General features: G+C 34.5%; 1 protein-coding gene across 3 annotated transcripts in view; it reads left to right on the top strand.

The window, feature by feature from the left end:
- DOK6 (docking protein 6) overlaps positions 1-26,305 on the top strand; it is a 238,180-nt gene extending 211,875 nt beyond the window's left edge. For 2 of the 3 annotated variants that reach the window (XM_080581892.1, XM_080581893.1), the window contains exon 8: positions 26,027-26,305. In XM_080581892.1, coding sequence (XP_080438018.1) covers positions 26,027-26,166 — 140 coding nt within the window. In that variant the 3' untranslated portion in view covers positions 26,167-26,305. The remainder of the gene's footprint in view (positions 1-26,026) is intronic. The other variant, XR_013947225.1, reaches the window with a different exon arrangement.
- Positions 26,306-26,357: the final 52 nt, after the last annotated feature.

Below are 26,357 nucleotides of genomic sequence, written 5' to 3'. Positions count from 1 at the left end.
TTTGTTTATTAAAAAACTATTACTGAACTTCTTCCAGTAATTTAGAAGTTTAAATTCAAATCTTCCAAACTTTTTTTTTGGCAGACATTACTTTTTTGACATTATGAGAGGGTAAGCACAAATAATACCATATTTTCAATATTTTGAGAGGTACAATCAGTATAATCCAACACACTATCAACAGTTAGGAATAAAGATTCATTTCTGAAGTGTTTTATTTAGAGAAAAAAATACATAATACATTTATTATTTAGAGAAAAACATACATTTATTTAGAGAAAAAAATATCATATTCTATTGATATACTTCAGTCATTTGACTGAAATTTATGACTGAATTTAATTTTATTCAGTCAAAATTAATTTAATTTTGACTGAAATATATAAGAAAGTTTACTCAAGCTAATTTTAACTTTGAAAACTACTCTTTCTTGTAACATAGATCTGCTCATAACCTTTTTTATCGCACTGCATGCATAAACTAACTGAATTCTACATCTGTATTCAGCTAGGCTTATGCTGACATCACTGGGTTTAATTTGTTAAAATAAGATCACTTTTAGGAATGTCCTTTTACTTGATATTTTCACACTTTGATTACATTTGTGTTCTTTACCTAGTATTTATTTTAACAACAACAACCAAAACCAGTTTTGGACTACTTTTCAGAACAATTTATGCGGTCTTTTGTTAGTATACTTTCTGATGACAACATCTTTATCATTTTCAGGATTTCATATAACATGCCAAGGATGTTAAGCACTGATATCAGACAAGAGGAACTAACAGTGTCTGTGAGCAAATTACCTTATCAGTAATCATTCTCAAAAGATTAGCTCACAGGTAGATTTCAGTGAACATCTGGATAATTGATCCGTTTTGTCTTAAATATTTCAATTATTTTCATTTCCAGTTGAAATTTTCTAGCAAAAAGAAGAAACTCTTACTAACTCCCAACATATATCCTGACTATCATTTGAGACATGCAATACAATTATGTATTCTGATTTTTTCTAGTATAAATATAATAGATGATAGAACTGTAATTCTGTTCACTGTGTTAGGAGAGGCCATCGCTTTACAACAGAATTCAAGCAAAGACAATAGAAAACAACCGTCAGAGCACATTCAGTTCTTATAAGACAAACAGAAAAATATCATGATGAAATACTCATATAAAAGGGTGAATGAATGCAGTAACAATGATGTTCATTTGAGTGAAAATTTTATCTTAACAATTAACCTTTATTTCACGTTAAGTACACTTCTTTGTTGTTCCCTTTGGATATCCATATAAGAAACAATGTGTTATTTTTCTTCATTGGCATTTCTTCATTCTGAAGAAATAAGTTTATAGTGACATGATATACTATACCCATAAATGTCATAAAATCATACCCAATCATCAACATCCATGTGGCTTTGGTCAAAAGTATAGAGTAAATACGATGAGGACAGTTGGTTTTATGACACAATCTTATTATTATAGAGCTCAGATGGCTGAAACAACTGCTTGAAACAGAAAGACCTAGATTTTACGCAAAGGAAGGGCACATTATCCACTTGCCATGAGGCCAAGTGAAATATGCTATTTCTATAAAAAGGAGCAAACTACCTTTCCATAGGTCAAGAGACATGCTAAGCTTCACTGTTATATATGCACAGTATGTAGCTATGGACTATAATTAGAGGGCTCTAGGAGCTACATTTATTGTCATTATTACCATTGAATGCCAAAAGGTACATGACACTGAAAGAAAATGTGATTCTTGCTCTATGAAGACTTCAGTTTTTCTGTAAATGGAAAAAGGCAAGTATTAGCTCAGACTTTATTGTGGGTGGAAATTCCATATTTTTGTGACCTCTGCGAGAGGTTGTTGTATGCAAACAGACATTTCTATGAATTTCAGATGTTAGAATGAAAGGAGGGGGACAATTGAAAATGCATGATCAATATAACTTCTTAGTCTGTAATTTATCATATTGCTTTTGCTAGCTATGGGTTAGATTATTTATTCTCATTTTTAAAAGGGTTATATTTTTCTCAGAGAGCTTATTTTTATTTTCATTTACTTAACTGACACCAGTCCACTGCTAGAACTTCCCATTAAAGATGACTTTGTGATATAAATGTTAGCTGTTTCCTTTGCTCTCAGTCTGTTAACTGCTAATGAGTAAGGGAGTGTTCTGTTTAAATAATGCTTAACATCTAATCCATGAAAACAATGTATGAAACAGTTTCTGAAGCCTACAAATATGGTCCCTCTGGTAATCTGCAAACTTGGCAAAACTACTTGACTGTAGATGAAATGCCATTTTGTGATCAGAAGGGACTGCAGATACAAGGCTGATAAAGTGCATCCATATCACTGAAAAAAAAAAAATGGCATAAATACTTTTCCAGACAGAGCTTCATATCACTAGACGTTAGGTCTTTAAAGGGAAAGTGGGAGGGACTAAACCAGTATTTTTTTCTATTTTTCTTTTTTGTGCGTGTGTAACTGTGCACAAACAAGTATTTACAAACCATACATTAAATCTATTGCACAGCAATAGAAATACTATAGTGAAACAATTTCTATTTTGATTCAGTATTAATTATTATTAAATTAATGAGACTCATTTAGAGTCTTGTTTGGCTTGGTCTGTCTAGGATGCTGCAAAATACTGTGCTGATAATGGCATGCAAATCATTTTTCTGTCTGCACAAGTGCTCAGCCCCTTCCCAATCAAAAGTGTAAACTTCGAAGGAATGATTTAGCACAAGGGAAGTGTGTTTGGTAAGAGAAAGTGGAGTTATATTCACTTTAAAAAAAAAAATGGACACTGACAGAGGAACAGCACTGTTAGCTTTACTGTGCTCACAAAATTAAATCCAGATGATTCATCTGACTAAAGCTGAGTACCTATTGCAATGGTTGCAATATGCTGTATGTATTTTTGTGTATGCATTTTTGCTATTTAGAAGAACTTTCCAATATGCATCTGTATACTTTTTTTTTTTTCCTAGAGAAATTTACCATGCATTTTTATATGAAAGTAGGGAATTCTTAGAGCAGGCTTATCATAGTTCTGCATGTAATCTGACAGTGGGAGAACTACTGTTTTCTTAGCAAATTAAACCTACAGGGCTGGCTTCATTTTCCATAATTTTAATGTAATAGCAGGATGGGACATTTGTTTTCTAGTGAAAATTTTAGAAGTTTAAAATATTCCTTCTTCTACAGGTTGTGAAACTAGATCCAAATGCTGGAGCATGTTTTGGTTTAAGTTTAGAAAAACAAAGCACAAGAATGATCGTTTTAATTTCTTAGCACAATATTCATTCTTTTCATTGTTGTGGAGTTAGACACGAGTTGTTAAAAAGGTGTTTTGTTTCATTTCCACACTGCTACATTTGAGTACTTCATTTGTATGTTATTCTCAGGCAAAGTATATAGAGGGGGAAAGCATGTATGCTACCGTTCATTACTTTCCATTACACAACTCATTCTAATTATTCTTCTTGCTTTTTAATGATACAGTAAAAAATAGCTACTATAATGTTCTCAGTTGGTATTTTTATGCAATATCTGATATCAGATAGTGAAATTATAACCCATTTTTAATAGTAGAAAATGGTGCCTTTAAATTTCCTCCTTATTAAATACATCCTCAAACTTTTCAGCTTCTATATGGAAGGATACATGATGGATAAATCCAAGTATTTCCAGGGATAGAATGGAACCTAGAAACATAAACACATTTCAAACTGAAATACTATGCTATATAACAAAAAAGAAAATTCTTCAGGACTAATCAGGTTTTTTGTTTGGTTGGTTGGTTATTTTTGTTTGTTTGTTATTTCTTTTCTGGGCCTAACTAAATACAGTGTGCCTTTGGAACTGAGGAATTAAGATCTACTGTTCAGTACAGTACATAACTGGAGGACTTGAAAGTGTCCTTGACATAAGCCAGAGTTGGGACACAGAATCTGCTCTCTTCATAGTAACCCTACAACAAGAAATTGTATTGCAATGCAATTTCAGTTTGTTTAAGTTTAATGTAGTATATTTAATGCCACCAAAAGTGGTGATTTGGGATGAAGAGAACACAGAGCTAAAGGATGTCCAAGCCCTTTGTCTTTTATACTGCCATGCTATATTGAGACATTGCCAGCATTGAGGCAATTACTAAATGAGTATTGGCAAATTCTTTTTGTATGATCAGCCTTTGAGTGTCTTCATGAATTACCTAGTTAAGAAAAGGGTAGCTTGGATCATAGGCATGAAAAGGCTGTCTCTATTCTGGCGGAGATCACAGGGAAAGAATAATAGATTCCCTGTGTTATTACATTTCTGTACCAAGGGAATCTCCTTTAAACTGGATCCCTGAGCAGCCACCAGCTGTGACAATGTATGGCAACAGCAACAATTTAGCACAGATATGTAAAGCTTTTTCAAGCTGTACTTTTTTCTTACCAAGTTCTCATACTAATCCCAGATGTGTCGTCCTCCCTAGTCCATTCCCCATGGCAGGGTAGTATGAGTCCAGCTGATACTATTGTTATAAAAGCAAGCTTCTGCACCTGCATTAGCAATCCAAACATGTAGTATCTGAGTGAATAAAAGGTGTTTTCTTCCATTCAGCAGATTGTGTGAAATAAAGGTAGTTTTTCCCCTCGGTTTCTAAAGTGAAGATTCCCACAAAAGACATCAGTCTGATAAATATATGCAACAGTTGTATGTGCTGGAAGTCTGTGCAAGTAAATTAAAAGTAGTGCTATTTTCTGAAAGTAGAATTTGAAATCTCAGTTCTGGGACTGGATGATTATTTTTAAAGCTCTTCCTGCATTTAAAGAGAGAGATCTTTTAAAAATCCTTTTTTTTTTTTTTTGTATTCTTTATTAAAATTTCTATGAACTTTTCCCAGCTCACAGGGTGAAAAGTGCAGGAAAATTAAAGCATTCACATGTGAGAAAACAATTGTTTGATGACATCTATACTTCTCTTTGTAATGCATTATTTATTCCCTTGCATACCTACGACTTGTACAATATATATGGAAAGGAGTGCAAAGTTCTGTCCCTAAATCTTATATTATGCCCTGGCTATAACATAAGCAGTATTTAACACAATAATATATGCACACCTACTTCTATATGCAATACAACTTTAATTACTGCTTTGTTTATTGTATATGAGTTAAGAGTCTCTGGCCTGCATCTTCTGCATCGAATAACATTGACAAGGTCACCAAGGCCTACCTATGTGGCTGATCAGTCAAAGAAAATTATCAACAACTTACCTATTTCATGTGTATCTGGTGATGTCTTCAGGGTTGTCTTACACTTATCTGCTATTAAAATAAAAATAAAAATAAAAATAAAAATAAACTATTTTTTAAAGACATTATAAATATCTGTCAAGTTTCAAAACAGTATTGACACTTTGCTTAAATAATGAACTTTTAAAGAAGTAAGTTTTCAGATATTTCCAAAGTGAAAACATTCTTCACTTCAGGATTTGGTCAAGTATATCTAATAATGATCAGAAACATATGTACATCATCCCATTTTTCATAGAATCATAGAATGGTTTGAGTTGGAAGGGACTTTAAAGATCATCTCATTCCAACCCCCCTACCATAGACAGGGTCACCTGTTACTAGACTGGGTTGCTCAAAGCTCAATCCCACCTGGCTTTGAACACTTCCAAGGATGCAGCATCCACAGCTTCTCTGGGCAACCTGTTCCAGTTCCTCACCACCTTCTGAATGAACAATTTCTTCACAATATCTAATCTAAATCTACCCTCCTTTAGTTTAAAGCCATTGTTGCTTGTCCTATCACTACACTCCCTGACAAAGAGTCCCTCCCCAGCTTTCCTGTAGGCCCCCTGTGGGTACTGGAAGGCCACCATAAGGTCTCCCTGGAACCTTCTCTTATAGTCCGTCAGCCTGTCTTCGTAGGAGAGGTTCTTCATCCCTTGATCATCTTCATGGCCCTCCTCTGGACTCGTTCTAATACTTCCATGTCCTTCCTGTTCTGGGGACTCCAGAACTGAATGCAGTACTTCAGCTGAGGTCTCATGAGAGCACAGTAGAGGGGGAGAATCACCTCCCTCAACCTGCTGACCATACTTCTTTTGATGCACACCAGGATGCAGTTGGCTTTCTGGGCTGCAAGCGCACATTGCTGGCTCATGTCGAGCTTCTCATCAACCAACATCCCCAGGTCCCTCTTATCAGAGCTGCTCTCATTTCATTCTCTGCATGGCTTGTATTTGTGCTTAGAGTTGCTCTGGCCCAGATGTAGGACCTTGCCCTTGGCCTTGTTGAACCTCATGAGGTTTGCACATGAGTTGTGATTCATGAAATTTCAGAGTCATATTAGAAATGAAATATTTTGCAAGACAGGAAATTAATCAGAATGGCATGATATAAAAGAAAAGGTTATTGAAATTTTTAGCTATTTCACAGGGAAACATAGCAATGTCTCTTCACTTTTTGATAAATAAAGGTTACTTTTTATCACACATAAGCTTTGAGGCTTGCTTTCTTTTCCCCGATATTTTACTTTCTTTGACTGTGGATCCCATGGCACTAGGTGAATGGAATAGAAAGAGGTGAACTCCCATGTAAGCCTAAATGTGTCACCAAATTTAAACTGTTCTGATTTGGGTGCATTCCTGTGTGGAGATTTAAAATTTGTTCTTTCCTACACCACATATTTCCAAACTTCTAGTTTGTCTGTGATGCTGAGATTCACAGCAAGGAGCACTGAACATGAGAGAGAGTGGCTATGTTGGCAGCCCATGCTGAGATTCAAACGGCAAGTCACTACCCTTTCTCCTTGCTTCTTTCTGTCAGTAGTATGGTTATATCCATACAGAACAAATCTTGCAGATAGGTGTCTATACTTCAGGCTTAGAAAATATATATCCAGCCACTGAGTGAAGTGGCTGAATAGTGGCAGAAGTCTTTCATTAATCCTCTATTATATTCCACTCTTCCAGATGGAGTCTAACAGAAATAGTGGGTTCCACAAAGCATCATCTAAAAAACCTATACAACTGTGCATGTACCCAGCCACATATATTTCTGCAGAAGGAAATAAATTACCCCTATGGATGATGCATTATATCTAAATTTGGAAATGAGATTTCAGGACTAGATTTTGTGAACTTATTTCTTTTGATTACTCATACGGGTTATGAGATATGTTCACTGGTCTTTGTCAACCACTGTTAAATAGTTCTGAACTGACAAGATACCTAGTGAATCTACACTTACCATTTACACTTTCTTCTTCCTTACTCTTTCTTCTGGACAAAATATCAAGTGTAGGTGTTCTTACTGAAACAGGAGAGATTGTTTTAAACTGCAGGAATTTTATTGCTACAAAATTCCAGCAACTTCTTCAATGTTTCAAAAGATTTTCATCTAATACAGTTCTGCAGCTGAATGAATCACAGCTCAAAGCCAGGTGGCATATGTCTTGTGACTGTACACTCTCATAAATACAGTACAGCAAAAGCCTAAATGGAAACACATCTTTTTGAAACCATCTGTTCTTACAGATATCTGCAACAATAAAGACAATAAAGACTTTAAATGTTGCTATGCTGTTTTAAACCGTAAAGGCATTTCTTATAGGTCTCTCATTGCATTCTGAAAAGCTCAATTTGTTTCACTTATAAATAGCTTAGCTGCCATGTTTGTTGCTGTTATGTTTATGAGCTTTAGAAAATCTGACTATGGCTGATGTACCTATATGTTAATATTTATAAAACAGAACCTTTGTCATGCTGGAAAGTGCTGGATTGCCCTCTGGTAAATGTAACTTTTCTTTGATTGCACGTTTTATAAAAATTCACAGGGTGAAACAGTTCTTTTAGTTGCTGATTTTTTATTTTTTTTGGGGGGAGGGGGGAGGGAGGCGGGGAGAGATGTGTGATATCTTCAAAGAGAATACTGCAGTGGGTCAAACACAAAGCTGATAATCTTTGTTATTTATTCAGTTGCATCACATTGATTTTATATCTTGGCCGTAAAAATACTCAGTTCGAACAGTATTCCTAAACTTGCAAATTTAGTAATTTCTGTGGAGTCTGGAAGAAATCCCTCTGAAAGATGTGGAATTGCATGGCTGCAGCATCGGTGTCTGATCAGCAAGGACTTCTCTGGAAGTATCAGGGGGAAATCTGAGACAGTGGTTGCTCTACCCAAATGGGGAAATGTATTGAGGGGAAAGTTTATATTAGTGTTAGTGACTCAGCTGCCAAGGTGAACTTAGTTTTAAGCATCACAACAAGTTGTTAAGACCTGTTGGTTAATGAGATGTGGGGAAAAAAAAATCGCCACTCTGATAACTGGAACAGTGATGGAGATTAGAGCGACACCTGGGTGTGCTAAAAGCTGTGTTCTGCTTCAGTGTTGTTTTGTTGATGAAAAAAAATAATCTAGCTGACCAAAAATGTTTGAATTAGAACAGGGATGCAGTCTAGTTGTTTCTCAGCAAAACTCAGCCAGCATAACAGTATTGTGAAATTTAATAAGGTATTGCTTTCTCAGGAAATTAAATATTTGCAGAAAAAAGTTTCCACTTTACAGGTGGGACTAGGTTGTTCTCATCCAGATGTTTTATATAAATGCTTTTCTGGTGCATGGGGAAAAATAATAATAATTATTATTAATTAATTAATTAATTAAAAGAAAAAAATCATTGTAATACAGTTAATTAATATTCACAAGTTTCAGCTGGTGTGCTAACTCCTAACATGACAGTGGGACATTCTGCTAAGTGCTGTGACATGACAGCAGTTCTGATAAGTGTAGCTTAGATATTAAAATATTTTAGGCAGCAATGGTATTCCAGCTGATAAAGCACCAGTTTAAAAAAATGGTTTTATTTAGAGTTTCTAAGACAGGTAAACAGCCAAAGGAGTCCATCAAGACACACTATGGGTAATAAAATGGTTAACGGTGTGTCACAGCTTGCTATACTTCAATATATTTCTCTTCATTTCCTTCAATAATATTTAGTATATAGTATAAAGCATCCTTTTTTATTGAGTCCCCTTTAAATGTATGGTCATTTGAGGAGCACATAATAGTGCTCAGTTTTTTTTCACCTGAAACATGATCTGCTTATATGAAATAAAGCCAACTTAGAAAAAAATACTATGAGACAAAATCAGTAAAACAGTAAAACTTAAAATATTCAAAATCTTCTAGAATATTTTTAGGATTCTTAATATTGCATTATACATTTACCATAGATTGCTCTTAGTGGAAAGTGTATATGTGTGAGATATTGCTGATAAAGTTAAAAAAACAAGTTGTGGAAGTATGGAAATATTGGATGCAGATGATAATACTAATGGGAGGAAAATAAGAAAAGGCTCTGTTTAGGAAGGTTCTTTCTGTCTCACTAAAAAGACTATACTCCATTCCTGTGCCTTACCTCTGACCATCAAGAGTAAGGTAAGTAGCAGAGAGATTGCTATTACTACAGAATAATGAAAACAATGTTTTGCTCTCTGTATGATATTCTAGGAAAAAGATCAGAAACCTGGAAATTTCCTATTCTTGCACCCACTGCATCACAGTTGCATTAAGCAAGGGACAGAATTTTTTTAGTGGTTTGGTTTGGTAGTGCTCATCATTTGAAAAGGTTTCTATTTGGTAAGTTAAAACGCACATATATACTAGGTTCCTGTTAGGCAAATATAGGGCACTGAAAAAAATAAAAAGGATGGATCTGGTGCAAAATTAGGTGCTTACAGTAGTTTTAAAGAACCTGGTCAAAGGGTGATACTCAGTGAACCAAAAATCACATCTCATTTGTGGAAAGAAAAAAAAAAAAAAGCTTATGCTTATAGAAGTCCCTCCCCTCCACTCCCCTCCCCAAGGGTAGGAACTGCAAGGTATTGTGATGCATCTGCTGTTTTTTCAAGGCAAATTATTTAAAAAATGAAGAATAATATCTGGTAGAAACAGTAATGCTGCCTTGTCAATGTGCTCCTTGCTGCTACTGCTTCCTCATTTTTGCTGTTAAAGTAATAGTTGAGTAGTGGTAAGATGGTGCATCTGTTTTTAAACTTAGTGAAAACTTTTATTTCCATCCTTTATTTGGTTCAGGTGATATGATGGTTTTGTAATGTATCATGGTGGTCCAGTTGCCTGAATCATTGCTACTTAACTCTTCCACCAAAGACTTAAAAATTGGATATCCCCTTGCTCATTGCCTCTACTGAAATCCCTGAATATCTTCTGGAAAACACATTTATGGGAGCAAAGCATATGTTCTCAAAGCCTTCAACAGCAGGCCTGAATGTCTTCTGAAACTCTGATAGCTCCCCAGTTGTCTTTTAAATTCAGTTCCTGATTATCCTCTAAAGCAAATGGACAGAGAGGTCCTATGCCACAGAACAGTTCCTTTTTTAGCATATGACTGTTTTCATGAATTTCTTTAAAAAGCAGAAATGTTTGTTTATTTTTGTTTTTCCTTTCAAAGTGAATTAATGAAGCCAGGGATTTTTATACTGGATATACACTGGCTGACATTTTGAGCTCCTACAACAGTTTCTGAGTTATTTTAGAGGCTTCTAGACTCATGCCTTTATTTCATTAAATATTCATCCTAAAGAAACAAAAGTGGAAGTAACTAGCTGTTACCTGGATCCTGTTCTCACACTTATGAAGATATGAAATCTTAAAAGAATGCGAAGATTTCATTTTGTGAGAGACAAGGCTCTCCAAAAAAGGATATAATACTCCTTCCTCTGTGAATTAGTTCTCATGTCTGCAGCTGCAAGACTATATAAAGAAAATTATTTTAACTGCAAGCTCTAGCTTTAGGATTTAAATATGGTGATTTTACGATGCAGAATCAATGTCCTGAGTAATCAGGATGGAGGGATGGAGCAGTCATCACCAGTGTGAACTATAACTTAAAAGATTTTACTTCATGGTCTTCTAATCGTATAAATCATTTATATTTTGTTGTTAATAGCATACCTGTTCCATGAGAGTTATCTCACACCTCAGCTGTTGCAGCGTGAGGACTCAGCTAAGAACTCCTCTGTATTGCTTTATTCTATTTAAACAAGTGATGAGTAAAAGTCCTCGCAATTACTGATTTTTGATTATTATTTCTACAGGGAGGAGAAGGCTATAAAGTGATAAATTGAAAATAACTGGAAAAAAAAAAAAAAACCATTGGCTTTCCTCTTTATTTTATGAAATTGCTTTGTTAGGTATTTTTTACTACTTTTTTTTTTTCCTTTAAAAATGTCCTCAATATGCTCGTAAAATAGAGGATATATATTTTTAATTTTAGTTTGGCTTTATGCTTGCAACCTAGAGCCAGTACCTTATACAGCACAGTTTTGCAAGCTGCCATTTTGCTTTAATGCAAAAGTATGCCGTCATGTTTCATTAGATACAGTGCCTTCAGAGTAGTTTCTGCTAAAGTTATGCTTTTTATTTTTAAATCACAGTTGATCTCCAGCTCTCTAAATTCCCATTTCTTGTCCTTCTGAAAAACTATTTATATGCCATTATTTTTTCCCCTCCATTTAGAGCTGCAATAATAAACTTAGAATGTTATATGCAAGTTAATATTTTTGGCGGTGGTCATGAAGAAGTAGTGCCGTAACTCAAGAATACCATCTCATATTGTATGCTTCTACATTATATGCTGCTCTGATGTAATATTAACTGAGAATAGAAATAGCACAAAAAGCAACAAGACAAGGCAATGGAAGGACGGAAGGCAAAGCTGATTTTAGTCTCTTTTGCGTTTGAGTGTATTTGGAGCAGCAATACACAAAAGGCTGCTCTGAATTTCACTTGCCTCTGTTGATGCCAATAGCTTAAAATTACTGGAGTACATGGTCTATCCATATACAAAAAATTCTAGACATACACATAAATGAAATGGTAAAGTGAAACCCTGAAATCCAGATTTCATTCAGTTACTATGAAATAGGTCCTTTATGTTACTTCTCTTCTGCTGCTGATGGCTCCGTGCTGTCTTGCCCTTAGCTAAGCTGCTACCAAATACCAGTATCTTTAACACTGAGCCATCTTTGTTCACTTTGTTATGCACTACTACAGACACTCACAGTGAATTTGACTTCTGCACTACAGCTCTTTCCTACCAAAGCCAATAGCAAAATTATAATCAGGAAAATACCTTGGTTTAACATAAGGCATTCTTTTCTCCAAATATCTGTATGAAATATAATTACTTTGTACATGGCATGTTCTGAATATCATTGTTGGTTATTGCCTTGTGCTATGGGCAATTTTTAAAAATAAAATATTTTTTTATTTCCTAGCTTACTTTAATAACATTTAACTAATAGGCACTGAGAGAGGGCATCACTTAAGAGATGATAGCTTTCTGCCCTTTCCATCTTACCTGTGCTTTCAGCAGGTCAATCAACTGATCTGCCAGCATGCACTGTTTTAGTCAGAACTCTCTTCCAGGCTTCTGGGACTAAGGAAAGCTGTTGAAAGCACTGCTGCTGCATGGCTTTTACAGTTTCTGTGACTTGAGTGGTCACAAAAGAAATGCTAGGAAAAAAAAAAAAAAGGAAAAAAAAAAAAGGACTAGATATTTACAGGTTTAGTAATAAATTTCTAGAGAAAGGACAACTGAGTGGTAATTCTAGTGTTTGTTATTATTATTGTTGGTTTTGATATTCTATTTATTTATTAGCTTATTGGAATGAAATAAGTGCCATGACTTATGTTGTTTCTTCTGTCATCTGAGAGAAAAAAGGAAAAGGGATGACTCCCATCTCTAGACAAAAACAGATCAAGTAGTTTGACATATCTTTTTAAGATTTACCTCAGCTCATTTCCTCTAGCTGTACACAAGTTGGATGAAAATGACACAGCTTGTTCACACTGAATCACAGTGAATTCCCTTTCAGGGGGAATGCAAAAGAACATCAGTCGCATCCCTCAATGAATTACAACCATTGTTTTTGATTTCCTAGTGGGTAATTGAAGGCTTTTACAACTAGAAGAAATAATGTATAGAGCCATGAAAAAACAGATTAACTTTTCTGAGTGCTTCATTGATGTTTTAAGGCATCTACTTTGTTCCAATTAAATTTATATAATCTAAAATCAATGAACTTCTTTATTTTAAAGAATAAATTATGAAGGAAAATAATTTGTTTAGCCTGTGTGAACTGCCTTGTCTCCACATATTTTATCTTTCTAATCTCTGCAAGGAAAGAAAGAATTCAAAATGCTGTTAAGCTCAATGCAGACAGAAACCTTACAGTGCCTTCAGAGGCTGCCTGTCTTTGGGAAGGCGTCTAGGAGTTTTCCTGCTGGGTTAGACCTATATCCATCTAATAAACTGTTCTACCACTTACAGTGTCTACTACCAAATGCCTTAAAAGAAGGCACAGAAATGTTCAGGACATCTGGTGTATCTGTCCCCTAAATTATTTTTATTTTATTATTTTTTGTAATGCTTAGAGAATTTCTCAAACTCAAAATAAGCCTTAATTATCTATCATAAAATCCATTCTCTGTTTGTGTGCTTTTTTTTGTCTTGTTTTGTTTGTTTGTTTGTTTTCCATACAGTGTGTATGTTTCTCATCTGAGTATAGTAGGATTTGATTTCCAATTCAGATCAATATATATCGATTTATCTTAAGAGAATACCTGGCTAAGTAAAGATAAATGAAAGGTAAATGAATCTAATGAAATCTGAAGTGGAGTTTTTAATAGTCATAAATAATTTTAAAAAATATATAATACAATCTTTATTCATGAAAAAAAAAATCTGTCTGGACACTGAACACAGCATGGAGATGGTAAGACCATCAGTTAAATAACAGTGACTAGAACAGGTCCCTGTTACCATGCCAGCAATAAGCATCATGTCTCTTAACCTAGCTCAGGATGGGATCCACTAAGACGAGAATTCCAAGCTTGTTCAAGATGCTTAGTTTATACCAAGTTGATCTCAAATTATCCTATTCAAGATGAATTTTTATACCATAATAACATTGTGTCTGAGCCCTGAAACATTTTAGATAGGCAAGGTTTTTTATTTCTATGTGGTGAATCACGCCTGGGTTCACTGTGAAATGTGAGAAAACTGAATTAAATCCTGTGAAACTAAAGGAAGCATTAAGTTGGCATTCTTCAGAAAATGATCAGAAGTTCTGTTTGGGGCAGATGAAATACTGATTAAGAAATACCCCAAACTTAGGAGAATTAGAAATAGAAAAATTATCAAATTTTTTATAGTCAATCTTTTGTCTCAGCTTAAGTTTCCTCTCTAGAACATAAAATAAATTCATAATCCTAAACTGCAATAGCGAATTGGTAGCCTGAAAAATTCCTTACTAGAAAAGTATAAGTATTAAGTACTTTTTCTAGTAGAACTTTACAACTTCACCTTATAAGCAGGCATTGAACACATAATGATACTATCATTTAAACTGAAAAATTCTCTCATAAGCTTAACTTTCTTACTGATCATTTTCAAAACTCTGCTGATTTTTGCCTTCCACAAGTGTGTAAAAGGAACTTTTGCTGTAAAGATGACAGGAAAAAGACAGGGAGATTTTAACACATTTTCTAGTAATTCAGCCATAAGGGAAAAACATTCCCCTCATATGATAATCTTCTAAATTTACAACTAGCTATAATCATGCTTTCATGCAGTTAGCAACAGTGACCTATTTGGTCTAAGAAACATCTTTAACTTGGTGGACTTGGCAGTTCTAGGTTAAAGATTGGACCAGATGGTCTTAGAGGTCTTTTCCAACCTGAATGATTCTGTGATTCTGTAGTTGCATGTCATTCAGCAGATTGTCTTTGTTATTTCAGGGGGAAAGTATCAAAGCATTCCTGAATTTGGAGTTACAGTTTTCCAGTAATTTAGTCTATCCTTTTCAGTTGTTCTGGGAAGCTATAGTGAAAGGTGAAGTTTTGTATTAAAGGAACTCAGGAGACCTTACATTTTAGATAAAATGTCTGCAGTCTTGAATATTATTAGCTAGGTTTAAGGCAAGACTATAATTTCAAATTGCTTTCAGAATAAACCATTGTAATTTCTTCTTTACAACTGCTGGAGAGATTGCATCTTCCTGTCTTCAAGTGTTAGAGGAAACTTCTTAATCATTGCAGAGAGCTAATTAAGCTAATGTAACATTTTCACTTTTATATAGCATCTACTATTACTATCTGGTTGTAGCATGAAATAATTTCAAAGTCCTCTAAAGAATAATTCCAATGACTATTTCATAGAAAGCTTAAATCTGAATAACAAATGGTTCTAGAAATGCTTTCAACACATGAATAAAAAATAGAACATCGTTTAAAAGGTATAAGTTCTAAAAGCTGTGTTTCATCCCTGAATATATTAATGAGATCTATTATCTTTTCTGAAATTTGTTCATTGGTGACAGCAAAGAAAAAAAATGGAAAATCTGTAGTCAGCTTAAATAACTCATTTTATTAAACTGAGGAGTACATTTTTGCCACCCACAACCCGCCCTCCTCCACTTCCCAGCAAAATACACATATGCAAGACTAATTCCTATGTTACACATAAATGTAATGTTCCTTGAATGACAGAAGTTTTACCAAGTCCAATATTTTTTTTTCTATCTTTGAAGGATATTATCTACAGCTTGAACAGAATTTGGTCCTCAAATATATATAAGGAAGTGCAATAACAGGATGACTCTGAGGTCTGTATCAGAGATAGAAGTATAAACGAAACAGCTGATGACTTTTGCAGCTTTTGTGCAGTGAAGAGCACTAGCACAGCGCAAAGGAGCCTGAGGCTGTAGTGCAAAATTTTGGTATAGTAATCTAAGACATATCTGACACCAAAATGCATGGTCCAATTATACTTCATAACCATTTTTAACAGCAAGACATTACTACCTTTTCTCTGAACAGTCCAGAACTGAAGTATATCTGACTCCACAATGAAAGACAAGCAGGCATAAGACATGGTTCAGGATTGGATTTTTGATATTTGGTTGGTTTCGTTTTGGTTTTTATAAGGGTTAGTTTTGTTACCATTTATCTCCTCATTTCCCTAGCTCATTAGGTGTGCAAAGAAACTGGCTGGGAGAGTCGTAGGAAGGGCAGCTGTACTACCACACTCATCCTGAATGCCATAGACTTCGTGTTTTATATGTGTTTAGCTCTTAAATGATACTCACGTGATAAAATTGTCTGTTAAAAAATTAAAATTTGTACACTAGCTATCTATTTGGAGTGCTGTAAATCCTTCTCTCCCCACCTTTTCCCATGTCAAGCAGTGTAAACTATACTGTTTGCTGTTTGTTTGTTTGTTTTTCTAATCAAAGGTGTATTTTACTTGCACGTAAACATGGTAAAAATCATATACACTTCATCCTGTCAGATCAAATTTGCTCCCTGGCTTCAGACCTCATGTACTGAGTTTCGTTTTATGGCAACTTTTTATAGGGTAGTTATAAATCTTTGTGAATAGAGTGTTTATAATGAAAATACTACCCAGTGAGGAAATATTGGCAACATTAAATATCAACAGCACTATAACAGCAAAAAGATTGGACAGTACTAATCAATCAGCCTCCAGCAGCATTCCATTTTCAAAGGCGGTACCCTAACAACATTATATATTTTTGTCAATGAACATTTTTTCCTTCATATAGCTTTAGATATATTCTAATATGAAATTAGAAATTTGTTATTTCACTTCACCTCTATAGTATCAATAGATTGCATCAGTTTTTTGTAGTTGGTGGGGGTTTTTGTTGTTGTTGTTGTTTTGGTTTGGTTTGGTTTTGAATAGTGTATCCAAGGAGAAATACCAACATGGTTTGAAATGCAGTAAGTATTTAACAGTGAGATATTCTACATCATCAAACTGATATGCAGTATCTAAATTTGCATTTTTGCAAAATTTTTGGAATTTTTATCTACATGCTAAATCAGTTCCAGATTTAGGGGCTGATTTTTTTTTTTTAACATGTTAACTGATAAGACCCATATTTTGACTGGACATTTAGTTTGGCTTCGATAAAAATGCAATAAAAATATTTTCAGGAAAGGAAAAATTAACAGTGAGCTAACAAATTGGTAAGGTGAGATGATAACACTGCATGTATATCTACCTATCTTAAATTACTCTGGTAGATGTAATTTTCAAGAATGCAAAAGAAAATTATACTTGAAATCTATTTATGTACAGATATCAACAATCAGTTGACTCATATAATGACTTGCTACCCTCTCTACACGGGAACCAAAAGCAAGCAAAGACAGCCAAGTGACCAACCAGCTTTGCCTACTTAAATACAGCAGAAAATCATGACTTGAGACAAAATAACTGAATCCACACAATTTTAGCTATCATTTGCATTTGTTTCTTATTTCACTACTTTTATATTCTTCCCACTTTTTTGTTATTCCACTAGAAAGGTAATTTTTCCCATTGGTACATTTTGCTGGTTTCTTATGTCCCCATAAGGCAAAATATTGTAAAGACTAAAATTATTTGATTTTTTTTTTAAATTGGAGTTTTCCTTAGCTATTTTGTTAATTTAGCCTTTCCTATATGCACTTAGGATCAGAGCATTTTCTTCTTATTTCTTGCTTTTTTTCCATCATCTTGTCATTTGTCAGCATTCTTAACCAATTCAAATGTTCTTTAAAGTAAAAGAAATAGTCACCTGGAATAATTTTCCCTCTGCCATTTTCTTATTTCCTTAGTATTGCTAACATGGAATGTCTCAGTACTGTGAAGATTCTGTTTAAAAAGCTCATTAGGTTTTGAGCTTGAATAGGCATATGAAATTAGCTGCATTTTGTGCAAATAAAAATGCTTAGTCTCTGTTTACTTCTGTGGTAAATGAAATAATTTTACTTGCGTTTGGACAGACAGAGTTCAGGAACAAAGTTATTATTCTCTTATTTAATGGTTTATATTAGTTTCTGGTTGACTGAGTCTGTGGCTGAAAGGATGAATTAGGCTGGGATGCTAGCCACCTTGCACAAAGTGTTCAGCCTTTTCAGGAAACTTTTTTAGGACACTCAAAATCATATTTAAGGTCAAGATTGTATTCAAGATTTCACATTTCACTATTAAACTGCACAGATTTCCTCTTGGAAGCTTTTCTTTAAGGGCATAATACCTGTATCTTTCATTATAAAACAAAAGCTCTGTCCATAGTCACTTCTCTACCACACACAAATTGTATCATGTTTGATCTAGAGAAAATCACAGGTCTCCTAATATAGCATGCTACTTATGAAAAACAGCTGAATGTTTTCTTTGAGTGATTTAAAACAAAGTGGCTTATTTTCTCTCAAAAAGCAAAATAGCTGAAAATGAAGTATTGCACCTTATCAAAGTATAATTTGAGTTGGAAGATAGCTCTAGAAGCGATTTCGTTCAATTTCATGACTAGCTTAAATCAGGTTTCCCTGATAAATGTTTTATAATTCATAATCAAAGTATCACTGAAAAAAAAAAATCACTTTTGCATAGTCTCTGAAAATGCACTCAGAAAACTCTTCTATCTGAGAGTTTTCATCTGGCAAATTCTATTTGTTTTGAAGCAAAGTTGGACCTTAGCCTAATTGTGTGTTAAGTGAGAACATGATTATGCCTCCTTCAACTCTGTTGGCATAGTTAAGGAGCTGGACTCAGAACCGAGGGAGGGAAGAGGATTTTCTCATATTGTAACACTAGCAAAGTGCAAAAAAGATGGAAAGATAACATCAATTAATCTCTGTAAAGACCACTGTAGTCTGTATATGGAAGACAAAAGAATGCTTAGTATGAGCTTTCTGTCCTTATCTGCATGTTGGCTTAGAGTGCAGGAATAAAAACATTATCACTCTGGTTGGATAACTTCTTTTATTTAATCTCTCTGTGGTTCAGGCATGCAGGCATACAAATATATATTACAAACAGAATAGCACAGGAGTCAAATAGATGAAAAATAGATTACTTTCTCCCAAATGCGTGTCATATTTTGGCTGCAGGAATAGGGGTAAAAAGGGAAAAGACTATTGGTAATGTGACACATGATCAAGTAGATGGAGATGTTCAATAGTTGGCATATATATATGACTCCTCCCTTTTTAAACACATGGAGGCTTGGAAAGCTGGTACTATGAATAAAAAGATGTATTATTAGAAAAAATCCCCAGCGGACAAAGAATAATAAATTAAAAGTAGAGGGCAAGGTAAACCTACTCATCTTTGTGAAAGATGTTGTTGATGTTCTGATACTTCTACCACAAGAGCAGCTTGTGATAGCTAAGTGGATTTTAAAGGTAAAATACATTTTAAATGCAATAGGAGAGCAAGGTATTTAAAAGCAATGTTTTGCAACACACAACTATGATTAAACTATGTAGTAACCAATCTGCCTTCTAGTCAATACATCAGTTTTAGTTACATGATTCAACATAGTGTTTTTTAATACTTACTCTTTTAGGTAAGAGTACAGATGAAAGAATGCTCATTTCTTCTGTACATAATGTTTACAGTCAATTAACTTTATTTGTAAGTATTAAAACAAGTACATGCTTTTTCTTGGTTTCAAAATATTGATTTGTAAATGTACTTATCATAAAACACTAGTATTCTTGTGCCAAAATTGCAATGCTGAAACCTTAATCCTTAAGATGCAAAAATTTTTTAAATTTACTGCCAATTCTGCAGTCTTTTCTGAATGCACAAGTAGAATTTCTTCTTTTCTAGAGTGTGACTTGACGACAATGCCAAAAACTTCTAAGATAAATAATGGACTTTTAGTTCTGGAAAGTGATAGGATTCTGTAACAAGTATAATCTACTCAGATACTGACTAATCTCAATGATAGCCAAAAACAATTATTCATTTCACTTAAAATTCTAACTAAAATTAAAATGCTATTTGAGAATAAAAACAAAATATTTTAAAATATAAGGAAGGTTGTTTATTGGATTTTTTTACATTCACTTTCTTAATATATTTCCTACATATTCTAGGATCAATTTAAAATATTTTGATTCAAAATTATTTTTAATTATAAAAAGTAATGTTTAAAAATCTGTTTTAAAAATTATGTTTCCAAATACTTATTTACCCTTAAAAATATACATAATGAAATGAAATACAGAATTGTTTTATAAAGTATTAAAAATGGAGCCCAGCTGTGTTCCCTGGATTTTTAATTCCAATTGCAGTTAAATTCAAGAGAAAATCTGTATGTCTTTATTTGGAATTGAAATAGACCCACGTTTTCATTTTCAATGAGTATATAAAAATCAATATGCTGTAATGTAGTTTATGCTATTTTTCAGTTTCCATCTGCTCCCTTCTGTTGCATCTTTTTGTGAGTGACAGCATAATAATTGCTGTACCAATTAATGCCCTTCCAATCCAACGGCATCGTTACTGCAGAATAAATGTTTTGCTTTGTAGCAGTTTGTCCTGCTATGAAACTTTCCTTTAGTTATTCCAATCATCTAACAGCAGAAAAGGAAAAGCTGCTTTGTCATCAATAGCTCAATAGAAGACACTGTATATTCAATACAGAGAGTTGGCAGATTTCTAACCAGTATCAATTTATAAATAGGATAACAGCAATCACTTATTTTCTGCCTTAAATGAAAGTATCCTTTTTGATGCAATAATAGCCACTTAACTGATTTCAGATTGTAGTAGGGTGGGTTTTTTTTGAGAACCAGAATAAAATGTGGACTCTCTTTCTTTGAAACAAAAGCTCTTAGAAGGATAAAAGCTTCCATTGGAAATAAGCAGTCATAGTAATTTAGTTTCTTGCAGTAAGAGTTTCATTTTTCCTAGTGGACTTTCAGTGCATAGCTACAGTGCCTTTCCCATTTTGTCCTGTCTTAACAAAAATGCTATAAAGAATATTAAAGCCTGAACCATTTCAAGACACTTCCCCATCAAAACCATATCATCAGTACAATCTGTGGGCTTCCTCTGGTAAAAACAGGAGCTGTCACTGCTATTGGAAACGTCCTTAGAGAACTTAAATCTAGATTAAAGGCTGGTATTAGTTTTGTGAACTTTTCTGGCCGAAGGACCACATTTATTGTCTGGTGAGATTTGTGTGAGAAAATAACATAGAACTAATTCCTTCCTACTATCATTTCATTCCTGAAACATAATAGCTAATTTGTTTCATTTGGTTTCATTCACCTCCTCACACTATCCTTTGTAGATAAAACATCATCTCAGTGTCACTGTTTTCCGGACTGTTTTCTTTATTGTGAGCACCAGAATTTTCCAATGAATATTTCTAAAAAATAAAAGACTGCTTTACAGTACAGCAAGTGCTTCACCTTTCTTTGGTCAGCTTGCACTGACTGATTCATCAAAATTTCTTTTCAACAACCATGTTTTTCTATAACATTTACAATCGTAGAGCTTTTGTCCTCATGAAGTCTCAGAGGACTCCCAAAACACAAATTTCCAAAATATCTGAATATCCAATTCACTTTAATTTAATGACTTCAGTTTAGTGCTCATAATATTGGGAATGGAAATGTCAAGTTTTATTTTGAAAAATAAAGTTTATTATTATTACCTAGAAAAGTAATATGTAGAAGTAATGTAAAAAAAAAAAAAAACTACATTGGAAGACATCATTTTGTTTGTAAAGTCATCTGCTCAGGGGTTAGGAAATCCCAGATGAACTCTTGATGTGCAGCTGCAAAATACTGCTTCTTTATTTTATCTAGTGACTGTCTAATGTGAGGTGGTTAAAAGGATCTGCAACAGAAGCTGATACACAGTAGTCTCTGGTCCAATTAACTTTTAATCATTGTAATGTAAGAATGTACACATACATGAGATCTTATAGTAGAAAAGCTTAGCCACAGGGTTTCTAAAGTGATCCTGCATCAGAGAACTGAGTAGCCTGATGGGAATATAATTTGCCATCATATTTGCTTACATATTGCTCACAGGCCCTCATTCCCCAGACAAATAATCTGGCACTAAAGCCAGTCAGAAAAGTTCTGCCATCTCTTCCCCTTGGTGGCTTGTTTCTGCTCCTCAGCTGTGCCAGTACAACAATTTTTAGGGCTCTCTGGCAAGCCAAACGACCAAAGTGCTTAATTTTACAAAGCAGTCTTTCAGACAGTTATAGTGGCACAACTGAGGGATGGTGAACAGTGGTGTGGGCAGAGAAGAGGAAGGGAACATTTTCAGCTTATTTTTCCACTACAGACAGTGTAATGACAAACCCTACCCAGAGAGAGGAGAATTTTAACACAGGACTTGTACATCATAAATGAGTGCTTTAACCAGAGAATACCAGATGAGATAGTCCCTTGACTTCTTGTATTTGAAAAGAAAGTTGACCTTGTTTGTTTGTTTTAGAAAAGAAAAAGGGTTGGCACCTGTATTTTGGTTAAGAATTTGAATTCTGAATCCCAGAGGGAGAAACGTCTCCCAGTAAGCAAAGTAGCAGTAAGGGAGTTTTTAAAGCTTATCCCTGGATCTCTCTCTCTCTCTCTCTCATTTAGCTGAGTACTGCAAGTTTTCTCTTAGAAGTTGTGATTGATCTACTTATATGTACATCAGTCACTGCTGTTACTAGGAAACCATTGGGTTTTTCCTCTAAAGAATTGTTATAAATAAGCACCATGTCAAGAAATAAGATTCTTGTGTATAGTGCCTCTGCTTCCAATATAATTAAGATCAGGAAAAATCTAATTTTGCTGTAATTTGACAGGTTACATTAAATTATCTTTATGAATCATTCATACTTAATTGCTTGGGACTACAGCTTCATTGCATTCTGTGATCCTGAGAGTAAATTCAAATAAGGGATGAAGTAGACTGAATAATACTTAACAAGGTCCTGTCATAGAACAAAAAAAAGACATTGCATAGGTATGCCACAGGAAAAAAACTCCCCCAATTCTGATGGTGTCTTCAGGTTACAAAGTGTGTGGTAATCCAATTCCTCTTATGCTGACTTCAGAACTATAGAGAAGAGTTAGGCTTTTATTCTTGAAAATGGCTGTGGTACCAAAGAGATGCAAAATCCACAAAAAAAAAAAAAAAAAAAAAAAAAAGAGTTCTCCTTCTTCCCTCTTAATCTTTTAAGACCCCAAAATGATAGAGAAAATATTATTCAACCATGAAGCTTAGAAAACTGTGAACCACAAAATTCTTACTGCTGACATAAAGCATGACTGTGGAGATTCTCCAGTGGCTAAGGCTCCATGATGTTGATCAGCTCTATCAGTATTAAAATAATCTTTAGTAGGAATGCAAATAAAAGAAATGATTTCCAGTGCAGATAATAATAATAAATAATAATAATAATATTAATAATAATAATAATATAAAAGTTGAACAAAATCCTAATTTTGGAAATTTATAGACTTGGAAGTCTTAAGCAAACTTGAAAGCCATTGGACTGTTTCATTTTTTTAACCATCATTATTTTTCATTGATTTTATTTAAATGTTAAAATATCGTTCTTTAAGGAAAAAAAAAAAGATGAAAATAAACATTTTGCCATTCTTTCCAAAAGTCAAAAATTCTTTATTATCCATAGCTTTCTTGTTTCATTTGAACTGAGATCTATTCTTTCCATGATTATATCCATACAGTGATGTCTTACTGTTTGACTTGAGCCTAGACCCAGTGTCTTTAATCTTTTGGCTCTGCTGAGTGTGTCTTTTAATCTTTTGGATCTCTGATTGTCTCTATCTCTCACTACATATTGTAGCAGTCAGGGAAGAAGACACCATTATTAGCCCTTTTGCTTACAAAATGTCTAATATGAGTCCTGTTATGAGATTTAGCAGGTTAAAAATTTCTTTTAAGGAACAGTAAGGAATGTGCAAGCAGCTGAGGCTGAGCTGAGCTGTCTAGGAAATGGAAGAGCTGAATTCAATTTACTTTTTAACCTTAATAAGTTCAAATTTATCTTCGTATTCTAAGGGACTGCCTTAATAACTTATCTATAAATTAGTGGGAGCACTCTTCATTACTGTACTAAAGCTGCAATATTCTATGGCAGGGAATTCAAAATTGGCTATATGACAGACAGTGCATGATATAAATAGACCTGAGCTAAGGGAACTCCTTTGGTTAGCAAGTGTCTTTACTCCTGCTCGTTGTCACAGGGTCTGTTTCTGCGTTCTACGCATTTTGGATAAGATAAATAATGAGAACGGAGGAAAATGTTACATTGACATATTTTATTTATCTTAACTAGTAAGAAAGGAAACAATAAAGATTACATAGCTAATCACATGGCTGGATAAAAAGTTTCCTATGGCCCTTAAAAATATATGATTCTAATTTCTGAATAAAAAGAAAACAAGACAATACATCCTTAGAAGGAAAAATGACAGATTTGGAACACAAAATTAAAACCTACTACTAAAATCATGCTACTTTATATGTTTAGGTTTGCACGAAACTTAAAAAAAAAAAAAAAAAAAAAAAGCAATTTTGTCAAAAATCCCAAACAGAAATTTAAAAAAAAAAAAAAAAGTATGAAGGGCTTACTTAATATAATGGTTAAAAATTACTTGAAGTACAGCTTTTAAGACTATTCTCAATGTATTATCAGCCTTTTCAGTGCTTTTACTTTGCAGGCCAGACTTCACAACCACCACACATTTTAATTGTTCAATGCAAAAGCTTCTCAAAGCAGAAAACAGTTAAAGTTGGCATCTTAGTCAAGTTTTGATAGCCTATGTCAACTTACCCCACTGAATGAACAGTAAAAACAAACACAAAAAATTCATTCTGCTTGGTCATGCTCTGAAAAGGATTTTATGGCCATTAACATGCCCTTGGGAATTCAGTCTGTAGTTTTATTGCCTCCAGTGTCACTGAGATGTACCTTTTATTCTGTTTTTAATTTACTTTTTATTTCTCTCTTGGTCCTAGTATTGCTCTGATAGATTTGTCTTCAGAGGAACTGTGATTTTTTTTCATGAAGCAGTCAGTAACATGTTTTAAGCAAACTTTTCATGTTACAACAATTATGACAAAGTTTTATGACAAAGTCTGGTAAACACCATTCTTACGTCCAGTAATACTAGGGCAATCTAGAAAATTGCTAATCATTTTGAAACCTTTCAACATGAGCTGAATTCTTCAGTGTATAAGTGTATATTCTGTTAAAGGTATTCTTTACTAGTACTGTGCTCAACAGAAAAATACTATTTTGCTTTCCTACGTATAATACATGTATTAAAGATTGTTTTAAAAAGCATTTTCCAAAACCATTTTAAAACTAAGCTTCAATGTGCATCCAAAATCTGTAGAATATACTTTGCATGAAGATACACCCTGCAGAATTTGTTTAGCTACTAATTACGTCTCAATTTCAAGAGGGGATTTTGAGATGGGCAAATGATCAGGGTACAGAATCAAGTTGTGGGAGTCATATTCTAAGTTTTGCCATTGGGTTTTTAATAGCTTTTCACAAATGATTTCCCATCTCCCTGACTGTGAGTGAACAAGACATGATTACGTGAAATTCACAAGACCACACGAGATCTTATATCCTCTTCCTATTAGTCTTCTGCCAGATGGCCCTATTCCATCTCCAGTTAACTTCTACCAATTAAGTAGGGCATCTGATAAATAAGAAGTGGGTTAGTTCTTCATCAGCTCTAAGAAATATAAGTGAGACTTACAGAGTATCAAATGTAGAGACGTAGATTTTGCAATTCAAAAATAAAAATAAATAAATACATAAAAAATAAAAAAATATCCAGGCCTAAATAGCATACGTGTTGGGTCTGGGAATTCTCTCCCTCAGCTGAACGTGTCACATGCTTGTGTCTCAGGTGCAGGCAAAACCCTCCTTTCTAACCACAGAAAGGCACAATGGGGTAGGTCTGGTCCCCGAGCACCCCGGCACTACCAGAAGCAGCAGAAGACCCAGAGAACACCATGACTTCGTGCTGGGGCAGCCCAGTTGTGTCTCACATGGTGCCTCGGACCAGTGTGTTGAACCTCAGTGAGCCTCTCTCACACGTCCCTTTTCCCTCTGCAGGTCACAGCGTGGGCTCTGCGAAGGTGTCCCGGGCACAGACATTTCCCAGCTACCCCTCAGAGCAGGGCGAGGAGCACCAGCAGTCCCTTTCGCTGGCCAGCAGCTACACCTTCAGCTACAGCTCGGGCCTTGTGCAATGACAGCCGGGGGCAGCCGGCCGAGAGACACAGTCAAGACTGGAACCCGCCACCAGGGCCAGGGAGCAGCGTGTGCCCTCCGCACCCACAACTCGCCATGAAAACTGAAGCCTACCAGCTCCAGCCTGACCACCGCATAGATGGGAACCTGAAGAGGCGGCTTCCCTGAAGCAGAGGCTAAGTCTTTATTTATT

The sequence above is a fragment of the Anser brachyrhynchus genome (assembly GCF_964034855.1).
Source record: "Anser brachyrhynchus genome assembly, chromosome: 2".
NCBI classification, from domain to species: domain Eukaryota; kingdom Metazoa; phylum Chordata; class Aves; order Anseriformes; family Anatidae; genus Anser; species Anser brachyrhynchus.
This window is presented reverse-complemented; position numbering and strand designations above follow the sequence as displayed.